The sequence below is a fragment of the Rhincodon typus genome, chromosome 7 (assembly GCF_021869965.1).
Source record: "Rhincodon typus isolate 14 chromosome 7, sRhiTyp1.1, whole genome shotgun sequence".
In the NCBI taxonomy this organism is placed as follows: domain Eukaryota; kingdom Metazoa; phylum Chordata; class Chondrichthyes; order Orectolobiformes; family Rhincodontidae; genus Rhincodon; species Rhincodon typus.
This window is the reverse complement of record NC_063338.1, coordinates 25,581,234-25,602,348: the sequence shown is the minus strand read 5'-3', so window position 1 is coordinate 25,602,348 and position 21,115 is coordinate 25,581,234. Positions and strand designations below refer to the sequence as shown.

General features: G+C 39.1%; 2 protein-coding genes across 2 annotated transcripts in view; one reads left to right on the top strand and one right to left on the bottom strand.

The window, feature by feature from the left end:
• lcmt2 (leucine carboxyl methyltransferase 2) overlaps nt 1–5,658 on the top strand; it is a 28,505-nt gene extending 22,847 nt beyond the window's left edge. Inside the window, exons 10-13 of the mRNA XM_048599476.1 lie at nt 967–1,064; nt 2,461–2,648; nt 3,452–3,587; nt 5,529–5,658. Coding sequence (XP_048455433.1) covers nt 967–1,064; nt 2,461–2,648; nt 3,452–3,587; nt 5,529–5,579 — 473 coding nt within the window. The 3' untranslated portion in view covers nt 5,580–5,658. The remainder of the gene's footprint in view (nt 1–966; nt 1,065–2,460; nt 2,649–3,451; nt 3,588–5,528) is intronic.
• A 6,511-nt stretch (nt 5,659–12,169) lies between these two features.
• Nucleotides 12,170–20,881, bottom strand: LOC109917024 (gamma-crystallin S-like). The gene is made up of 3 exons (XM_020516790.2): nt 20,873–20,881; nt 14,346–14,588; nt 12,170–12,442 (listed from the first exon to the last, which is right to left on the bottom strand). The coding sequence occupies exons 1-3, from the start codon at nt 20,879–20,881 to the stop codon at nt 12,170–12,172; spliced, it is 525 nt and encodes a 174-aa protein (XP_020372379.2).
• Between the last annotated feature and the right edge of the window lie 234 nt (nt 20,882–21,115).

Here is a 21,115-nt window from a genome sequence, read left to right as displayed (position 1 = left end):
CAGATTTGTTTTTCTGTTTTCCAACGAAATGCAATGAATTGAAGTGCGATTTGTATTTCGTTGCCATTTCACTTTTGTTAAACCATATCTGCCAGAGCACTAACAGTGCAATTGATTGATCTGTTAATGGCTGTGGTTCCTTTCCATAAACTATGTTAATCCTCTTCAATCTATCCAAAATATGGACCAAAATGTTAATTTTTTCAGAACTTGCCATAAATTCACCTCCTGTCGTATATACTGTGTCAGTGGATTTTGGGCTCACTCTCCTGAAGGTTTACTAGTTTGCTACTGGTGTTACCAAATGGCCTGTAAATTCTGCTTTTACTTTTAATTTGTGGCAGCATTTTGAAAATAATGTAACAGTAAAGCAGGTGCGGACGTAGGCACTTCGCTGTCATGCTGTCCTTGGCCTACTGGACTTTCCAGAGAGGCTCAACATAAGCTTCAAGAACAGCACCTCCTTTTCAACTAGATACTCTACAGCCTTCCAACTCTGCATTGAGTTCAGTAGTTTCATATGGTAAACTCTTCCCCTTTTGTTTCCTTGTCTTTGCTTGTTTCACTATTTTTCAGTTAGCACACCTGGATTCAGCACATCATTTGTTTCATTCTTGCACCATCTCCATTCTGTTTGGCCCTGGACAGCTAACTTTTCTGTCATTCCATCCCTTTGGTCTTCCACCCTATCACATACCTTCCCCTTGTCCTTGTTCCACACACTGTTGTTCAGACCCTGTTATATCCCTAACTTTTCTCAGTTCTGATGCAAGATCACAGACCTGAAACATAACTTCATTTCTCTCTCTACACAGATGCTGCCTAACCTGCTGAGGTTTTGTTTTTCATTCTTTGTTGTTGTTTCAAATTTCCAGCATTCACATTGTTCTGTTGTTAGATATGTACATTATTTAGAACCACTATGTTTTATAACTAACTGGAGATCATTACTTTCTCTTATGAAAGGTCAGAGATATCTGTTCATTTATGGTGGTCGCTCTCCCAAAGAAATGGTGCTAAATGATTGGCATTTCCTGAACCTGGAAGACTATAGCTGGGCAGATGTAAGTGAAATTATAGCTGTTGAAAACTTTCTTAGTATGGTGCACCTTGTTTGCCTGTTTTGTTATACCTGCTTTCAGGAGAGAGTTCCCGTCTTTCAAACATTTTTTCATGTTCCCTTAAATGATCGTGTTTTGTGTATCAAACACTAGCTGTGATTAAGCTTTCCCTGCTTCTAATAACCCTCTGTGTCAAGACATTTCAGCTAACTTCTCATTCTGATTTTGAGAATTATTAAGTTGATGATACTCTTTACTGACTTGGTAATTAGGGAAATACTATTTTTCCTGTTGTTTCTGTCAATGTTTTTCATAGTATTAAGAGGATTTACTGAGGTTCCCCTCCACCTTCTATGCTCCAATGGAAATAATCCCAGTATCTCCAATCTCTCCTGACCGTCATTTCCCATGCTTGTCCTCATTATAGTAATTCTTAATTTTTGTTCTCAATGTCACCAAGAATATAAGCAGGCAAAGAAATAATGACAATATCAAGGATGAGGAGACAATTAAAATTAGGTTTATTGTCACGTGCATTCAAGTACAAAAGTACAGGAGTAAGTTGGAAAGTTTACGATGTCGCCCTGCACGTGCCATCTTAGGTACATTGTACGAAGGTACAAATCTTAGATACAATATAGAGAAATACAGAAAAAAAATTACAATACCTTACAGTTATTCATAGTATAAGTCAGAAAAATAAAATGCTTCAAATAAGTGAATGCTTCAGTGTTCTTTGTGAAAATGTTAGCAGTCTTAAGATTAAATTGGGAAATTTTTAAGATCTTTGCGGAACAGGCAAACCAAATTAATGAGAATCAAAGGTTCAATATTCAACAGAGATGCATGTTACTTTGCTGATATAGGAAAAAATGCAATGGAATATGAAACCCTACACATGAAGGAGAAATTGATTATAGTTGAGTTAGGTATATCTATTCCAAGGATGGAGAAGATGGAAACCGTGTGCATATGGTTGAGGGGCAAGAAATTAGCCATGATACAAGACACAAGAATGCATTGTTACATGATCCATTAGCATTGAGGAATTTATGTGAGCGAAGCTGCTATTGGACCTGATATTAACTAATAGTGAGTAGATATTAGAGCAAGTCAGATTCAGAAAATATTTAGGATTGGGTGATATAATATAGTGAAATATCATTAAATGAATGTGTAAGGACAACCCAGCCACAACAGGCCAGTAGGGTAAGTATCTATTGGGGGTAAAATATAAGACATTTTGAAAGAGGAGATAATAAAGCATCGATGGTATGCTAAATGTTCCACAAACAGCCATTTAAAACATTAAAATTAACTGAGAAAAGTTGCTGTTCAAAATCCTAAAATTATGTCTTTCTGCCCTGATCTTAATTAAATGATGTTCTTCCCTTTGCAGATTCCAGTTACTGGGCCTACTCCAGAAAGTCGCCATTCCCACAGTGCCTGTTCATGGAAAGCTGGTGTACTGATTGCTGGAGGATTAGGGGCAACACAGATCCCTTTAGCATCTGTCTTCCATCTTAGACCAACCCAGTCTGGATTTTTTTGGAATAGGATAGAAGTAACAGATTCTTTCATTCCACGGTACACATCAAAACTGATATGTAATTTTCTGTGTCTTTTTTTTCTGTACCCAGTACAATCCTGCATTGATGCAACCAAACATGATGAATATTATTCTTTGGGTCACTTAAAATGATACACTTAAGTGATCCAGGAAGGTACTATGGCTCGCCTGCTCACTGCCAACCACCTTAGTTGTCCCAAAATTTTAAAATTTTGACAGACAATTTAGTCAAGAATACCGTAAAATTTTAGTGCTGATTATACTTTATTCATTAGCTGTGTAGATCCTGGAGAAATTTCAGGTTTATTTGGTTGTATGCATTAAAATGATGATTAATATTTTACTTTTATTCTGTTTTTTACTTAAGCACAATTTATTATCCTCAAAATTGTAGAATAGATACAAGCTTGTTAAATAACAATATGGTTAAATACAGAGTGAACAGTCTCTACTGCAAAGTTGTAAAAGTTTTTACACTTTAAAAAGCATTCATCATTAATCACAGCTATATTCTGTACAAAAAAAAGGTTGTGCAGTAACCCTTCCCATTAAATGCTGTATTGTAGCCAGGGAAAACTTTTAAAAATTGTATGAGTGCACAAAGGCCTGATTTTAATTCAAAGGTTTTGATGGATAGGTGGGTGAGAGGTAGATTGGGCTATTTTCATTTCCAGGCTTCATTAATACACCATTAATGCACTCTCTGTACAGAATTTAAGAAATTAGTCAAGAGAAGCAGCTGTATTCTGGATATAAAGAAGGACTGTGCCAGTTTTGGAAGGAACTTGTCCATATTTGATCATTTGCGATTACTTTACAGATACTCTCACACAGCCCATATTCTTGATGATAAACTTTTTTTACTGGGAGGAGTGACAATCTACTCTGATTCAATCCCTGAAGTAACTCTTATTGACCTAAAGACAGGACAAAGTCTTGATTACCACATTAACACAGTAAGTAATAACTTTCAAGAATATATCAGAAAACAAAATACATTTGGTTTACAAGTTTACTTTTTCAGCCCTTTTGCACATTTTGGTAGCAATGATTGGCATGGATTGTAAGCAAATTTCACTTGACAGCTGACTAGTTGTGTTCCAACTACAAATAAGCTTGTTCCATAAGTCTGAAGACAGGTCATTGATCCCACATAAATGGAAACACAGAGTCAAAATGGCGCAGAAGGAGACGATTTGGCCCAAGAAGTCCATACTGGCTGTCTGTAGAGCACCCTAGTCCCCCACTTTTTCTCTGCTTTTCTCTATCACAAATACCAGGCAATGACCACCTCCAATAAGAGACAATTTAACCATCATCTCCTGACATTCAATGGCATTACCATCACCGAATTCCCCACCATCAATATCCTGGGGGTTACCATTGACCAAAAGCTCAACTGAACCTGCCATATAAATACAATGGCTACAAGTGCAAATCAGAGGCTAGGAATATCTCCCCTGGGCCTATCCACCATCTAAAAGGCACAAGTCAGGAGTGCGATGGAATACTCCTCACTTGCCTGGATAGGGACAGCTCCAACAACACTCAACAAGCCTGACACCATCCAGCTCAAAGTAGCCCACTTGTTTGGCAGCACATCTGCTCCCTCCCCGCCGATGCTCAGTGGCAGCAGTAATGTACTGTCTACAACATGCACCGCAGAAATTCACCAAAGATCCTTACAGCACTTTCCAAACCCATGACCACTTGCATCATTGGCAGCAGATACATGGGAACGCCACCACCTGCAAGTTTATTCTAAGCCATTCAAGGTCCTGACTTGTAAATATATTACTGTTCCTTCCCTGTCACTGGATCAAAATCCTGAATTCTCTTCTGAACGGCATTGTGGGTGTACCTACAGCACGTGGACTATAGCGGTTCAAGAAGGCAGCTCAACACCAGCTTGTCAAGGGCAACTAGGGACAAGCAATAAATCTTGGCCTAGCCTGCGACACACATGTCCCACAAGTGAATAAAAGAAATTTCCTGTGCTTCTGCAAGATTATCTCCCTCTAGTGCCTATCCAGTTTTCTTTTGAAATTATTATTTGCCTTTGTTTCTGCCACTCTTGTGAGCAACAAGCCCTAGGTCATAGGTACTCACTGCTCAGTTTTTCCTTACATTCCTGTGTATTGCCTGTTTTAAAAAAAAAAGTTGCATCTCAATCAAAAAGACATTACTATTGCTCAATGCAGAAGCTTTAAAAGTCTGTGCAAAGTGACTCAAAGATGATTTCCATCTGCAGGGATGACTTCATCCATTGAGGTTGTGTGGGACAGGGTGAATATGACTGAAACATTTTGGATTTCTGCACCTAACTGTTTGTGTGCAGATGCCCAGAATCACAATCAGTTTCAGAAAGTACTGACATTGAATTTGCCATCATTACAACAGCTAAATCCAAGGTCATTGTAGGCTTTTAATTTGGTGCTTAATTTATAAGTTCTTATTATTTAGAGCTCAGAAATGAAGTTTCTTATCCTGAGATTTAAGAGTATTGACAAAATAAGATGAGAGGCCAACTTTACAAAGAGGACTCTGTTTTCTAGAATGTATCATTTTTGAATGTACAAACAGTCTCTAGATTGTGAACGGGTTCCATTCTGGAGTCCATTTGCAAATCAGTTTGTACGCAAGTTGGAAAACAATGCAGGACAATATAAAGGAGTCATACGTAAGTACAGGAAATGTTCTTATGTTGGGTCATTAAAATTACGCCCCATATAAGAAAGAGTTTGTAAGTAAGCATTTGTAATTTGGACATTCGTAAATCAGGGACCCCCTGTAAAATCACATCAGAATTAATTATCAACTGGATAAATAGAAAAACTGTGTATTTAGATGTGTCTGAAAGTTTATTTTTAAAAAATTCTTTAACACTTTTTTTCTAGTCAACCTGTTCAACGATGTTACTAAACACATCTGGAGCAGATGGAGGTTGAACCTCTCCCCCACCCTGCCAACCCCTGGTCCAAGGTGTGGACACTCCCACTGTGCCACAGGAGGGTCCTTTTGTTATAGTTTTCAGTAAGCACAATAATGTGGATGAGCTGATTCTCTTTTTTAAGTGAGATACAATTGTGATTAAGTTGCTTTTTAGGAATATGAATAATCTATGCAAAATGTTAGTTTTTTGAGTTAACAGTTAAATGCTAGCAAATCTTCTATGTTATTTCTTATGGTGTGTTAGATGGTACACTGTTTCGGCATTCCCATGAATAAATATCTTTCTCTTAAAATGTGTCACCATGTACTTGACTTGGAAAGAAAGGCAAGTGCAGTAATTTCTCACTTATAGTTCCCATAGGAACCAGTGTTAAAACTGTTAGGTTCAGTGAGGCGTTCCTTATCAAAAAAAATTAAAACATTATGCCCTTGAATTTAAAATGTTTTGCATCATTAAATTCTGACATTAGTAAATGAAATGGAAAGAACAGTGTAACTTGCTACTTGCCGCGCCACCACCTCGCGAACAGTCTTGCTTCCCAAGCTATCTATGCCCTGATCCTGCTGGTTACTGCAGACCCTTCCTTCTCGTCGACACTCTGAATTGTGGCCTCTCCTCACTAATTGCCCCTCAAGTTCTGAATGTTTACCTCTTCTCAACCCACGCTCTCACTACTGCTTTCTCATGAACGTGTGGTTCCATTCAGGATTAAGGTTCAATTCGATCCTCTTCAAGCTTGAGCTCCAGTGCTATGGAGGTGCCAGTCCTGATGGTTCAGAAGCACTAGGGCTTTTACAGCCTTTTCATTTTCTAATGCTCCTGCTGATTTCTCTTCTAACCTGAACCCTTGCTGTGAGCAAAGACTTGGGGGAAAAAGCAGTGAAGCAGAGCAACTTTGAAAGTCATTTAAATCATACAGTGATTCTAAATGCCTCAGCACTTCCTAACTATCAGAACATGTGCTTTGACAATATACGAGCTCCAGCTCTGGATCTTGAACAGGAACACATATCCAGGAGAGGGAAGCAGCAAGAGGTGGGTAACGGAGTGGAGAAGAGTTCGCAGTTTGAGCATTGGGGAGCAAAGGAGGTACAGGTTAGGTTGACAGGGTACAACTTCAAAAATAATTTTGTGGCACTCAATGGGAATATAGGCCTCATTAAAATACTGATGTTAAAGTGAAACTTCATTAAACAGGACAACTTTAAACAAGACTTACTGTAAATTTAAAAACATACTCTCACATTATAGAGGTTTAAAAGGACCACTCATTTATTGAGTTTATTATTTAGATAATGTATAGTATAATCAGAAGGATTCTAAAATCTGTGTTGCTTTGTACAGTATGAGTGCTGAAAGCCCCAAACAGAAAGGAAAGAGAGGTATATATAATAGATGGAGGGAAGTTGTTCAGGGAATTAGGAATTGGAGGAGAGACTGGTGTTCAAGGGCAATGGGGAGCACAAAATTGATTCAATAGGTTCAACCACTAGGGGTGGGCAATGGGTAGATCCAAATCCAACATAGATGAGAGCTGGATCAGAGAGCCTCACTCTGACAGCCAGAAGTTTACATTAGACTTTCCATTATAAATGTCAAGTACAGATTTGGGCAAAGGCATTACTGAAGACGTAGGGGTAATATGAGGTGAAGCTATGTCGATTCATAGAATCCCTACAGTGTGGAAACAGGCCCTTTGGCCCAACAAATCCACACAGACCCACAGAGCATCCCACCCAGACCCATCCCCCTATAAAGCACCTAATCTGCACACCCCAGAACACTACGGGCAATTTAGTATGGCCAATCCACCTAGCCTGCACATCTTTGGACTGTGGGAGGAAACCGGAGCACCCGGAGGAAACCCACGCAGACCTGGGGAGAACATGCAAACTCCACACAGACAGTTGCCCAAGGGTGGGATTGAACCCGGGCGCCTGGCACTGTGTGGCAGCAGTGCTAACCACTGAGCCACCATGCCACCCAAGGGGAAAAAGTCCCAGCCTTTCTGTGCAAAGTTTTCATTATGATGTAGATGCGGAGACAGATTGTTAATTATTTCCTCCTTGTTTGCAGAACCTTGTGAAGTGGCCTCTAATGTTGCACAATCACAGTAGTGTGCTGTTGGTGAAGGAACGCCAAGTGTTGGTTATAGGAGGAGGAGGGAATTGTTTCTCGTTTGGAACTCACCTGAATCACCAACCAGTTCTACTGCAGCTACCCGAGATCAGATGAACCTACGCATTTAGAGACACAAAAGACAGCCAGAGTACAATCAGAGAAGCTTCATTTGTGAAATATGATCTCCTTCACTGATTTCTGATGCCAAGAACCCTTCAGCTGCTCTGTTGAATTTGCTGAAAGTTTTATGTAAAATATTGTGAGCTTAAACACCTGTGATCTTTACAAACATGATTGGTCGTTATCAGCAAAATGTATATTGTTCCAATTTTGGCATTGTTTTTGTATATTCTTTTCCATTTTAAATAATCAATGCAAATTTTAAATATAAAAAATAGTTTTTGGTTAGCACAAAAAATGGTGCAAATTATGATTAGCAAGTGAATTTCCCCATAATTTGATTAATTACCCCCAGGAGAACTAACTGTGATCTGAACACTCACTCTGCTGATATAAGGATGATGAAAGAATGCATCAATAGTTGCCTCAGTTTGCAGGTAATTTAAAAGTATCTTTTGCCTGGTAACTTCAGCAGGCAAAAAGGCAGGAGGATTCAGGATTGTGGGAATCAAATTTATTTGAAAACTATGCAAAAAATAATTTCTTTTATGTTTTGTAGTCATTTCCCTATTCTAAGAAATGTTTCTGAACAAAATTGAACCTTTTCGGTTTCATCTGAGTGTAACAAATGAATGAGCTCAGTACACCCATGAAGGGCATAGTTGCACATTGCAAGCCAAGGTATTTAGTAGATAGAACGTCTTTTTGAATCTCATTGCACAATTAGACTCAGTAAATCAAGCTAACTCTTTCTTTTATACATGAAATAAATCAGTATTATCTAAGAAAGCATTAGTCTTGGAGACTATACAGCACAATCGGGGTTACTGTTCCTTTGCTATTCATCACAGTGCAAGTAAAAATATACCTTTGGGAAAAAATCTCACCGTATGAATTTTATCTTTCTGACCTCTACCTCAAAGTCAGGTGGAAATCCTGATTAGTCTGCAGATACACTAACATTAAAAAAAGTAGTTATATTTAAAATATTTTCATAGCTGAAGTGAACGTTTTACACCCTTAGATGGTGGTCTCAAGGGTTGGTCACTGGCACAAGCATAGTGGTACCTTGAGTTCATGAAAATGTGTGAAAGAATGTAATATATGAATTATAGTGCTTCTCAAGTTAACTGTAGTGCATCTATTTCCGGAAAGTGTACCTTTTAAAATCCAAATATTCTTATAGGAATTATTATTTTGTACTCCTCCGTAATGTTTGTACTTACCCATGATTGTTGATTCCTAGTTTGTTCTAAAATGTTGGCCAATTTGTAAATATTATGTGCACTGTATCGGGGGCAGTTTCATATCAAAGCAAGATATTAAATTCATTATCTTAGACATTTTTGTGGACATCTAATAAATAATTGCATGTTTTCTGATAATAATAGAGATAAATTGACATTTTAAAGGACAGGTTTTGACACTAACAGCTAGTGATAAGATTCACAGAGCATTCTTCTGTGCTCCAATGGAACGTGTTGACTTGCAAAGATCTGCGTAATTGGGGATATGTTGAAGAAGCCTCATGGCAACACCCTCGCTGCAGACATAGGCACTGTTTGACTACAGCACCTTTCAAGAAAGGGGTCAGAAGGATGTTTGCAGGATCGGAGCTGAGAACTGCTGCACCGACCGTCACCTAATCCAGTCTGCTGTCTCCATCAGCCTTGTCTAAAAACGGCAACAAAAGGCCCACTTCAGGAAATTCAATGTCAGTGGACCGAAGGAACTTTCTGAAGACTCACGCAATCAGTGACTCTCAGAATCCTGATGGCACTCAATGAATAGTAACCATAAAATGCTCAGAGAACCTGGCTTGACTGTAAGTTCATCATAATACAGCAACTTACCAACAGCTATGACTGACATGGATTCTTTAACACAGTTGAGACGATCTACAGCTCCAGAACTGCTGAACTACCCAGTGAGAGCTAAGAATGGAGTAACACTCATCACAGACAAAAAGGTAGTGTGCACTCAGTGGAAGGAGCACTTCAAGAATCTCCTCAACCAAGGCTTGGTCTTCAATATTAGTGCCATCAACCACATCCTGCAGCAAGCTATCTGTCACCATCATGGTACAGCCCAACACACTTTGAGGTTAAAAAGACGATCTGACAGCTAGGATCCAAGGCCACCAACACAGAAGGAGTTCCTGCTGAAATGCAACTCGTACATGACATCATCTCCCTAATCTGTAGATTGATAGTATGGCGGCAGATCTCAAGTATCATAATTATAACCATCTTTAAGAAAGGAGATGAGACTGATTGCAGTATCCACAGAGGAGTATTACTGCTATCCATTGCAAATGATGTTTATGCATTAATCCTTCTCAATTGCCTTCTCCGACTGACTGAAGAACTCCTACCAGAGTATCAATGCAGATTCCACTCCATCCCACCAAGGGGCATAGTGGACATGATCTTCATTGCAAGACTTTTTGTTTTAGAAAAGTGCACCTCCTTTGACCTCTCAAGCTTTTGACTCTCATCTGAAAGGGACTATGGAGTATCCTGTTCAAATTTGGCTGCCTGCAGAAACTAATCACAATCCCTTGCCTGCTACACCTCCAGACTGTAATAAGACAATATCCTCTCTCTCATTGCAGAGAAATAGCAAAGAATTGGAAGATAGGCAAGCAGAGAGTGAGAGCAGCTAGCTATGAGCTGCTGCTTCTGACTTGTGAAAGACTGAACGATTAATGTGCTAACTACCTTGTGTCTGCAGCGTAGAATTGAAAGGACTTGAAAAGTAGATGATGACTGGAGAGCAGAAGCATTCTGAAGAGGCAAAGGAACACCTCAATGCATCCAGTGAACCAGTGCTATTTGACTATGTTTCCTTAAAAAATGTTCTCCACCCATGACATCTTTTTTGTTTGTGTCTGTCTGCATGTACATTTAGGGGTTTACGAAGGGGTAAAGTTTAAGTTGAGCTATAGTTAATAACTTGTTTTTGTTTACTTGTGGTTAGAAATGATTTATTTGTAATATGTAGTTTCTTGTTAAGTACAGAAACCTAGTCCGTGTTTTCATTAACCTGAGGTAATCAGGCAGGAAAGTTTGGGACTTAAAGTTATTTGATTAAATCTTTAACTTTTGTGACAACCCCTGGAGCAGTGGGGCTCGAGTATCAGTAAGCTTGTCAAAATGAATTGAGAGCTTCTAGTTACAAGTGGCTTAGTTCCAGATAATAAATTCCATTGGCAGAAAAACATGCAATGAAGCTTTTTCCAGATTGTTAGAATGATTCAAATCAGATTACCTGGTAAGCATGTATTTTATTCTTAACAAAACAAAAAGGCACAGAACCTAATTCAGGGAAAACACTTTTTAATTTGAGTCAATGTATTAGTTCCATACTTTGCTTTTTGATTTTAGTAAACTCCATCATCGCTATTGCAGGTTGTTGATCCGAGTGCTGCTTCAATAGGCACTTATCTAACAGCTAGAATTACATGCACTTTTAAGAGTCAAAATATTAGTATATTGGTTTAGTTGTGCTCCAAAGAATGAACACTTATGGATAGAGTTTTCATTTGTTTTTACAAGCTATTTCAGTATAATTATGAAATTTTTAACATCTGTTGCATCACAAAGCACTAACCCCCTGTTTTCTACATCTTTCATGCTGTCTCAAGGTTCAATTTGCCTGCATTAGGAGCTTCCCTCAATCAAGCCTCCTTCTAAATTAAAAGTGAGAGATTCTGCCAGATGCATTGGGTCAGGAAGGCTCTTCACATAGCACTTATTTTCTCAGGCACAGAGATGTTGCTTAGCATTTTAATTTTTTTTTCATACCAATCCAATACAACATTTACTAAGAAAGTGATTTGGTGTACATGAATAAAAAATAATTTGATCTGGCATTTAAAAGCCATTTCCAGTTCTTTTTAATTGTGTTTACTCTGGTGGAGAACTTTTTAATATATTCATTCTTGAAATGTGATCATCAGTGGCAATGCTAGAACTGAGTAGATGCTAGTGAGCTTATTTTGTGGGTTCAGTCATTTTGCAAAAGCTAAACTGGGTTCAATCTATGAAGGAATGCCAGCAAATGGAAAAGAAAATCTTATGCTGGTTCACAGAAAATTTTGCATTTGTGATAATACAAATAACTTCTAACAGAAATTTGAGTTGTAACTGAACCAGTGCAATTCCAAGCACATTTTGAGCAGAATTTCCCAGTTATACCCACACTGAAAACTTGACTTTTTATGTTCACAAGTTTTCCTCTAAGATAGACATCTAATGTATTATTTTACTGCTAATTAAAAATTCTTTACAGTCAAATCGATAAATTGAAACTTGCAAAAAAATCAATACGCTGCTTCCTTAGTTACACAATGATTCGATGGAAGGACTGCACTGTTGAGGTGGTTGCTCCCCAGTCTGCAGCTTTCTGATACACACCCTTCTCAAGAAGGTATTGCCTTCCACGATAATTTGGAAGTTCATAGAAAACCCATGCACCCTCCAAGACACTGCAGGAGTCAATATCTCGAATGCGGAATTGTTCAAAGATAGATGGACAGTCGTCTGTATATTCTATAGTTTGTGTTTCATAATCGCCCTTATTGCAGATTCTGATCTTGTAATTGTCTGTGCCTGTCTGTAAAACACAAAGCAAGTATCATGTATACAATAACTCAGTTTGTTCTTGTTCTTCTAAGTTTCCCCTTTCTCTATTTAAGACTTGGTTATAACCCTCTCCCCCTGCCCAGGTTCAGTTTTTATGTAACTGTAGATTATGTTAATTGGTTATCGAGCATGAAGGGCATTATAGCACAACTGATCTTATTCTTACCTATCATCCACACATTCCCAGCATATCAGGGCAGCGTGTGGTTAGCACTGCTGCCTCACAGCGCCAGGGACCCGGGTTCAATTCCAGCCTTGGGCGACTGTCTGTGTAGAGTTTGCACGTTCTCCCCATGTCTGCGTAGGTTTCATCTGGGTGCACTGGTTTCCTCCCACAGTCCAAAGATGTGCAGGTTAGGTGAGTTGTCTGTGCTAAATTGCCTATAAGTGTCTAGGTGGGAAATGCAGGGATAGGGTAGGGGGTGGGTGCTGTTGGGAGGATCAGTGTGGATTCAATGGGCAGAATGGCCTGCTTGCACACTGTAGGGATTCTATGATCTATGCGATTCTATAGGAATCAACAGCAAAAATCTGTTGACTTCATCCTTCCTTATCCAGAACACTGAGGTGTGCTGTAGGACCTCTCCTGTTGCTCTGGCTCACTCAGAGGTCAATACAAACTGAAATTGTACCAGAGTCTTATTGGTCTGTATTGTGTATTAGTTCATCACCTGGTATAGCAAAGCTGCATTTCCAAAGTCATTGGTCCATATTTCCTATTCTGTATTGTAAGGTACAAATCTCCCAAGGTATATGTTGGCATTTCATGGAAGTTTGAACTTCTGGTGCACAGTTCCCCTGCTTCACAGGTCCCTCAAAAAAGTCTCTAACTTAGTTGGAGTAAGAGACTTTGGACTATTCGATCATGCATATCTGGCTAGTTACCCGGAAAATGGTAGAAAAATCTTAGCCCATTTCCTGGATTACAATATTGCTAACTCCTTCAAAACCCTAGCATCCCCTCACCTCACCCCTTGGCCTGCTTACTACCCAATTCATATCACTTACCTACCACTTACACACCAGTACATTCATTCACCTGCTTTCTTACCCATTTACTCATTTAATCAACACACAGAAGTTTTGGGACATTTAAAACCTTGCCAGAAAACAGCAGCTAGTGCCATAAAAGTGACTGAGCTTTCTATGCAAATTCCCTTGGGTATTCTGAGGATTCCCATGCTGAGGGAGCGCTCAGAAATTTGCCCAGAAGAATCGTTAAGTGTTTTCTGTCTGGGATTCCAACACTGATCAGAAGAATTGGGCAATTATCTACTAAATAAAAAGTTATAGGAAGAGTGAACATCTTGGGTCAATTTCCATAGATGATGCCAGCCCAATTGATTGTATCAAGCAATATCAGTTTGTATTTCAGATTTTCAACATTCACACCATTTTACTCATCTACTACCTGTAATTTTAGGTAAAATTTGCTGCACCACAAACAGCATGAATCCAAATCAATTTTCCTTTTACTTTGATCAGCTGTCAAACCTTATCTCAATGTACAAGTTGGTTAAACCTGGAAACATTTTCTGTTGAATTATATATTAAATACATCCCCCATTAAGTATGTTACAAATACTTGAGTTAATGTTGTTCTTTGAAATGGCATGATCTTGTCTATTTGTAGATAAACATTATTTGTGTTTTTAAAGATTAAAAATTAATGGGCATAATATTCAATTCTTGTACTTGAGAAAAGGCAAATGTAACCAATATCGCAGTATTCCAAAGCCCAGCTTTAGTTATATAATTGTTCAGTTAATGTGCAGTGAATGCAGTATTTGAGTTTATGACATACATTTACGGCAGTAGGCTAATTGAACTATAAGTCAAATATTTAGTAGTTGTACAGAAATAAACAGACTTACTAGTTGGATCTTGTGGCATGAAGCAATACGATCATTGAAACCCATCCAGCTTTTGTAGTCAGGATACTCTCTCTTGGTAAGAACATACAAGTATCCTGTGAAATTTGGTTTCTCGTACACTGCCCAGGCCCCATCCTCAATTTTGATCGAGTTACAACGGGCTATGGAGGTGTGAAAATCTGAGCAATCACTGTCACATTCATGATGACGGCCCTGAAAGTTCTTCTCTTCAAAGAAAGTGATCTATACATATGGATTAAAAAGAATAATTGAACTTATGTTATTTAAGATGATTATTTTTTCTCTTCCAGTTCCACGTTTAGTAACAGTTATTCAAAAAAGAGAGTCTTTTATAATTTCTATTAACATATCATGCCTAAATAAAAGATATGCAAGTGTTTGAAAGTCACAATATTTTATCTTTATTGTATATATTTATTAAAATTCTAAGATATTACAGGATTTGAATTAGAAAGTTACTACTTTTATATTTATTCTTAATTAAAATGAACCTGAGACAAGAGTCCAGAAATACCTTTTTTTTTTCATCAACCTGCTCAGCCTTGTTATGACACCCCTCTGGAGCAGAAGGGCCTTGAACCTGGCACTCCTGGCTCAGGGGTAGGGATGCTACAACTGAAGATGTAGCACTCTGAGATCAACAAGGATGATTTATTATAGAATCATATAACGCGGAAGACTCTTCAGCCTCCTCCTGTGGTGCCAAATATCACAGGAGGCAACCTTCAGCCAACTTGTTCACTCCATGTGATATCAAGAAGTGGATGAAGACACTGGATAGGGCAAAGGCTGTGGGCCCTGACAGCATTCCAGAAATAGTACTGAAGCCTTGTGCAAACTAGCTACAACATTTGACATAATTTTCCGGTATAGCTACAAAATAAATTTCGACCCAAAAATGTGGAAAATTGCCCAGGTATGTCCAAGGCACATAAAGCAACTAATTACTGCCCAATTGATTTACTATAGATCATCAGCAAAGTGATAAAAGAGGTCATTGACCATTCTATCAAGGTGCACTTATTCAAGAATAACCTGCTCATTGATGGCCAGCTTGAGCTCCATCAGTGCTACTTAGCATCTGACATTATTACACTCTTGGTCCAAGCATGGACAAAATAACTGAACTAAAGGGAAGTGAGGTTGACTGCCCTTCACATTAATGCAGCATTTGAGTGTGGCATCAGGGAGTTCTAGTGAAATTGGTGTAAGTGAGAATCAAGGAGACAACTCTCGACTGATTTGGAGTCATACATAGCTCAAAGGAAGATGACTACGGTTATCAGAGATCAATCATCTCTGCCACAGGACACTTCAGCAGGATTTCCTCAGGGTGGCATCCTAGGCTCGACTATCACTAGTTGCTTCATCCTTGACCTTCTTCGTCATTGACTTTTTCTCCATTTTAATTACACAGTATTCAGCATCTTTCATGGCTCCTCAGAAATGGTCAATGGCCAATTGCAGCAAGATCTGAACAACATCCAAGTTTGGACTAAGAAGTGGCACGTAAGTGTCAAACTATGTCCATCTCCAACAAGAATAAATCCAACCAACAATTCTTGATATTTAAGAATTTTCACCTATCAACATCCTTGAAGATTACCATTGACCAGGAATGGAACTAGACTAGCAATGCAAACACTCTGGCTACAGGAGGAGGTCAGAGGCTGGGAATTCTGCAGTGCTTCATTTACCTCCTGCCTCCTCAAAGCCTGTTCACCACCTACAAGGCACAAGTCGGGAGTATGCTAGATTAGTTTCCATTTTCCTGCATGAGTGCAGTTGTAACACTCAAGATCAATACTGTTCAGAACAAAACAGCCCGCTTGGTTTGGTGCCCCATCTGACACCTTCAACATTCACTGATGCGCAATGGCAGCAGTGTATACCAGCTACAAAATTCACTGTAACAATTCACAAAAAGTGATTACCTCTACCATCTAGAAGGACAACAGGTACAATGGGAACACCACCACCTGCAAGTTCCCACCAAGGCACACACCATTCTGACCGACATTCCCTCTAAGCTGTTTGACTATACAGCCACTGGGAAGCTCCAGATAAATCATTGATGAATGGCTTCTGCTTTCAGAAACGATTGTCATGCATGGACCTCAGATGTCTGCAACAGCCACAAAAAATTACAGGGACCGTTGATCCAAAATTTGGAACTATATTGTCATTGCTTCACTGTCACTGAGTCAATATCCTGGAGTTCCATCCCTAACAGCATTGTGGGTGTCTCTATTCCATCATATGGACTGCAGCTGTTCAAGAAGGCAGCTCACCACCACCTTTTCCAGGGCAATTGGGAAAAAGCAAAAAAAACTGGCTCAGCCAACAATACCAACATCCCACGACTGAATTAAAATACACGATACATGGTTCATCCTGCCTGAAATAATTATTCAATTAGTACCACTGCCCTCTATCCCTGTAGCCCTAAAGAAAATGTTTTTTTTTTAAATGTTGATCCACTGCAATTTTGAAGTTTATTGTTGAATCAACTTTTACCAGCTTTAGAGGCACACAGTTCTAGATCATAGATTCAGAGCGATATCCATGACCACTGTTTTTCCCAGGTCTTTCCCCTGTCCAGCATAATCATTTGAAGTTTTTAATGAATCTGCTTCCACCCTTTCAGGAATGCTTTCTAGATCATCACTTGAGGTTTATAAATATCTTTCCTTATGTTGCCTCTCCTTCTTTTGCTTATTTGTAGGGTGGCACGGTGGCTTAGTGGTTAGCACTGCTGCCTCCCAGTGCCAGGGACCCAGGTTTGATTCCACCCTTGGGTAATTGTCTGTGTGGAGTTTCACATTCTCCCTGTGTCCGCGTGGGTCCCCTCCAGGTGCTCCAGTTTCCTCCCACAGTCCAAAGATGTGCAGGCTAGGTGGATTGGCCATGCTAAATTGCCCATAGTGTTCAGAGATGTGTAGATTAGGGGGATGGGTCTGGGTGGGATGCTTTCAGTGTCAGTGTGGACTTGTTGGCCCAAAGGGCCTATTTCCACACTGTAGGGATTCTATGATTTTACTGAATCCGTGACCTCTGGACACTGACTTTACTGACACTGGAAACAATTTCTCCTGAGTTATTGTTTCTCAAACCTTGAAGGCTTTGGAAACAGGTCTTCTCTTAACCTTTTCTGCTTTTAGGAAAACAACATTATTGAAGTCTCTATTAGTCCTTATTATCATTCTAATAAATGACCTCTGAGCATCTCCAAGGCCTTGACATTCTTCCTAAAGTGCACTGTCCAGAATTGGCCACATTTCTGGAGTTACGGCAAATCTAATGTTTCGTAAGTGTTTAATGTAATATTCTTCAAGTTCTAGATTCTTATTTATAAAGCTATGGATCTTGTGTATTCTTGTGTAACAGCCTTTCAACTTATCCTGTCACCTTCGCAGACATGTGTATTCACATCCCAGGGTCACTCCTTTCTGAATCTACTTTAAAATACTATCATTTAGATTAAATTACCCCACCTCATTCTTATTGCCCAAAGGAATCACTTCTTTATGTTAAATTCTGTTAGACAGGTGAAATAGGTAGGCACATGGCAATGACTTTCTGAATTCTGTTCCTGCATCACTGCTTGCTGTAGTTCTGAGTTACATACCATCTGAAAAATTTTAGTAGATGCCTGTACATCCAGTTCTAGCCCCTGGAGTATATGACTGCATATGCTTCCTTCCAGTTTGGAAAACATCCATTCACTGCTGCTCTCTGAGACAAGTTTGTGTCCATGCAGGCACTCTACCCACATCAGCTTCAATACTGCTAACAAGCCTAGTATGTGGTACCTTACCATTTCGTTACAACTTGGTGTGTGAAAGAAAAACACTAAAAAGAATAGTTTCAGATAATCTAGAATCTCTGTAGAACCAAATTCGCCACTCTTGGTACAATTCTGATAAACCTCTGCAATCCAAGACCTTAACGTCATTTCTGACCATGTGGTAGATGCAAGGCTCTCACTGAGGTCTATCCAGTGACTAATGCCAACAGTCCCTTGGTTTGTATTCTATATTTCTATTTATAGCCAAGAATCCTTATCATCTCATCCAGTCACCTTAACTATTTTATTTGCATGTTTGTATTAAACGAAAATGAAGTCTTGGATTCATCGTCAGGGAATCCAGAAGTGCTTTTTAGCCAGATTAAATACTTTTGACGTATAGCACTGTTAATGCTAATATAAGAAACACAGCAGACAAGTTACACACAAGCTCCCACAAACAGCAATGTAATGATGAATAGATTTGTTCCAAAGAAGAGTATTATTGGATTCAAAACATCAATTTTGCACTCCTTTCCACAGAGATTGACAGACATGCCGAGTTCCTCCAGCACTTTTCATTTCAGATCTCGGGGCATCCAACATATTTTTGTTATCAGGACTCAAATGCCTGTTTTATTGATCATAGTTGAGTGGTAAATTTTAGCCAGCAAGCTGAAAATGTGACATGAGACCTTTTATAGATACCCAATGAAAGGGAAGAGTTGTCATTTTAAAGTAAAATTCTATCTTGAAAGAGTCATGTAAAATCCAGGTACTGATTCCCGAAGGGTCAACAGTGGAAAGTGTAGATTTGGGGTTATTTAAAGAGCTGCTTCTCTGTTTTCCCTCTTCAATTTTATTTCTCCAGCTCCTCTGCAGGCATTCACTCTTGCTTGGCTGCACAGGAGTGAACTGCAGCAAGATAAAGCTTTCAACCTTTGTCGGCCTGATTCATACTGCAGAGTGCAAGAAAGAAAGAAAAAGATATTTTTGGAATAGAGATAGTAGGAACTATTTCTGAAGATTTCTGCTGATTTCTGAAGAAGGGTCTAGGCCCGAAACGTCAGCTTTCCTGCTCCTCTGATGCTGCTTGGCCTGCTGTGTTCATCCAGCTCTACACCTTGTTATCTCCGATATTTTTGGAACAACTGGTTTACACACTTGGGAGCTAGTCCTGGCTCAATATTGTACAGCAATCTTGCCTAGTAGTTTAGAAATCACAAAGAATAAGACCACAAAAGACAATGGCTCTAAAATTAGAGAGGAATCAGAACTACCAATCCCAATCCTTATTTAACTATTTGGATCCTGAGATCAAAGCAAAGTTGCTACTCCTATTTACCATTTCTCATGCGAATGGCAGCAAGCTGACCTGACTTTGAGGGACATTCCACTGAACCCAATCCTTTTCTCCCCAGCATGCATTCTTTCTGACAAGTTAGTAGACTCAATACTGTCATAACTGCCCCACTTGTCCGTGCATTTGGGGATGAAACCTGAACAGTTGTCTTTTTTAGTGCCATTCAAATGCTGGATAACGTGTGTACCAATAGGTTTCACTCTTACTCAAATCCCATTGAAAAATCTTAGTTAGCTATTGTAGGGAACATTCAAACAAACCTGTCAGCATGTTTTCAAACACTGCTTTAACTGTCAGCAAGCTCAATTTGTCATGGGACAAAGAAAAGCAAAGTAATTAGCTCTGCTCATCTCATTTTCCGTTTGGGGATCCTGCAGCTTTCAGGACTCAATATTGAGTTCAATCATTTTAAAATCTGAACGCCTTCCTCTATGTCCTTTATCCACCCCGACATGGGTGGCCCTGTTATGACATGGGCTGTATTCAGTAAAACCAACCTATCTGCACCTACTTATTGCCCCCCATTATCAGCTTTCCTTTCTCCCTCACTTATCCTTATCCATCCCTTTTCCTTTCTTTCTCTCTCTCTGGGTTTCATCCCCACCTATTGGCTTACTCCCTTTCCCACTCCATGTTTGCAGCATATATGCCACCTTTTCCTAGCTACTAATTGTTCTGAAGAAGGGTCACTGGACCCAAAACTTTAACTGTTTTCTCTCCAACGATATTGCCAGACCTGCTGAGTTTCTCCAGCAATTTCTGGGTTTTTTTGTTTCAGTTTTCCAGCATCCGTAGTTCTTTGTTTTCTTCAGTTTTGTTACCTGATTACGCTTTGGCTAAGGGGTGACAGCTTTGAAAACAGTTTGTCAGAATCACAGCATTATTACAGTTCAGGAGGCCATTCAGCCCACGATCTCAGTCAGCCCTCTGTGTAAGCAGATTGTTTAATGCCATTCTCCTGCCTTCTCGCCATTATCTTACACATTATTCTTTTTCAAATAACCATAAAATTCCTCTTTACGTCTATCAATCGAACCTGCCTGCTCCACACTCTAAGACAGTGCATTCCACACACTCACCATTCCTTGTATGGAAAAAGATTTTCCTCCATATTTGTTTTATTCTTTTACTAAAATGCTTTAAATCTGCACCCTTTGTGTTCACCAGTGGGATCATTCTCTCCCTATTTACTCTGTTCAGCCCCTTCTTGATTTTGAATAATTCAAATCAAATGTTTCTATCAGTATCCGATAGCACTGATATATCAAAAAGGCAACCTATTTACACACTGTGTAATTTATGATTAATAACCTAAGCAAAAATAAACAGGCAAAAACATTGTTCAGTGTTACTTACTTTCCCCATTTTGGATGTCCCTGTCTAATCGCTGTGTCTATGGAAATCATGGACACTGCTTTTATACACTGCTGGATTTACAGGATATCACCCTTTTGTCATGGAAATCAGATCAAAACATTGAGTCAGTCATTTCAAATCCAGCAAACTTTCTAGAAAATCTGATGGGATAATAAAATAACTAGAGCGTGAATTTCCCTTAACAGTTTATTCTGACCACTGGACTATTGTTGAGGATAAATT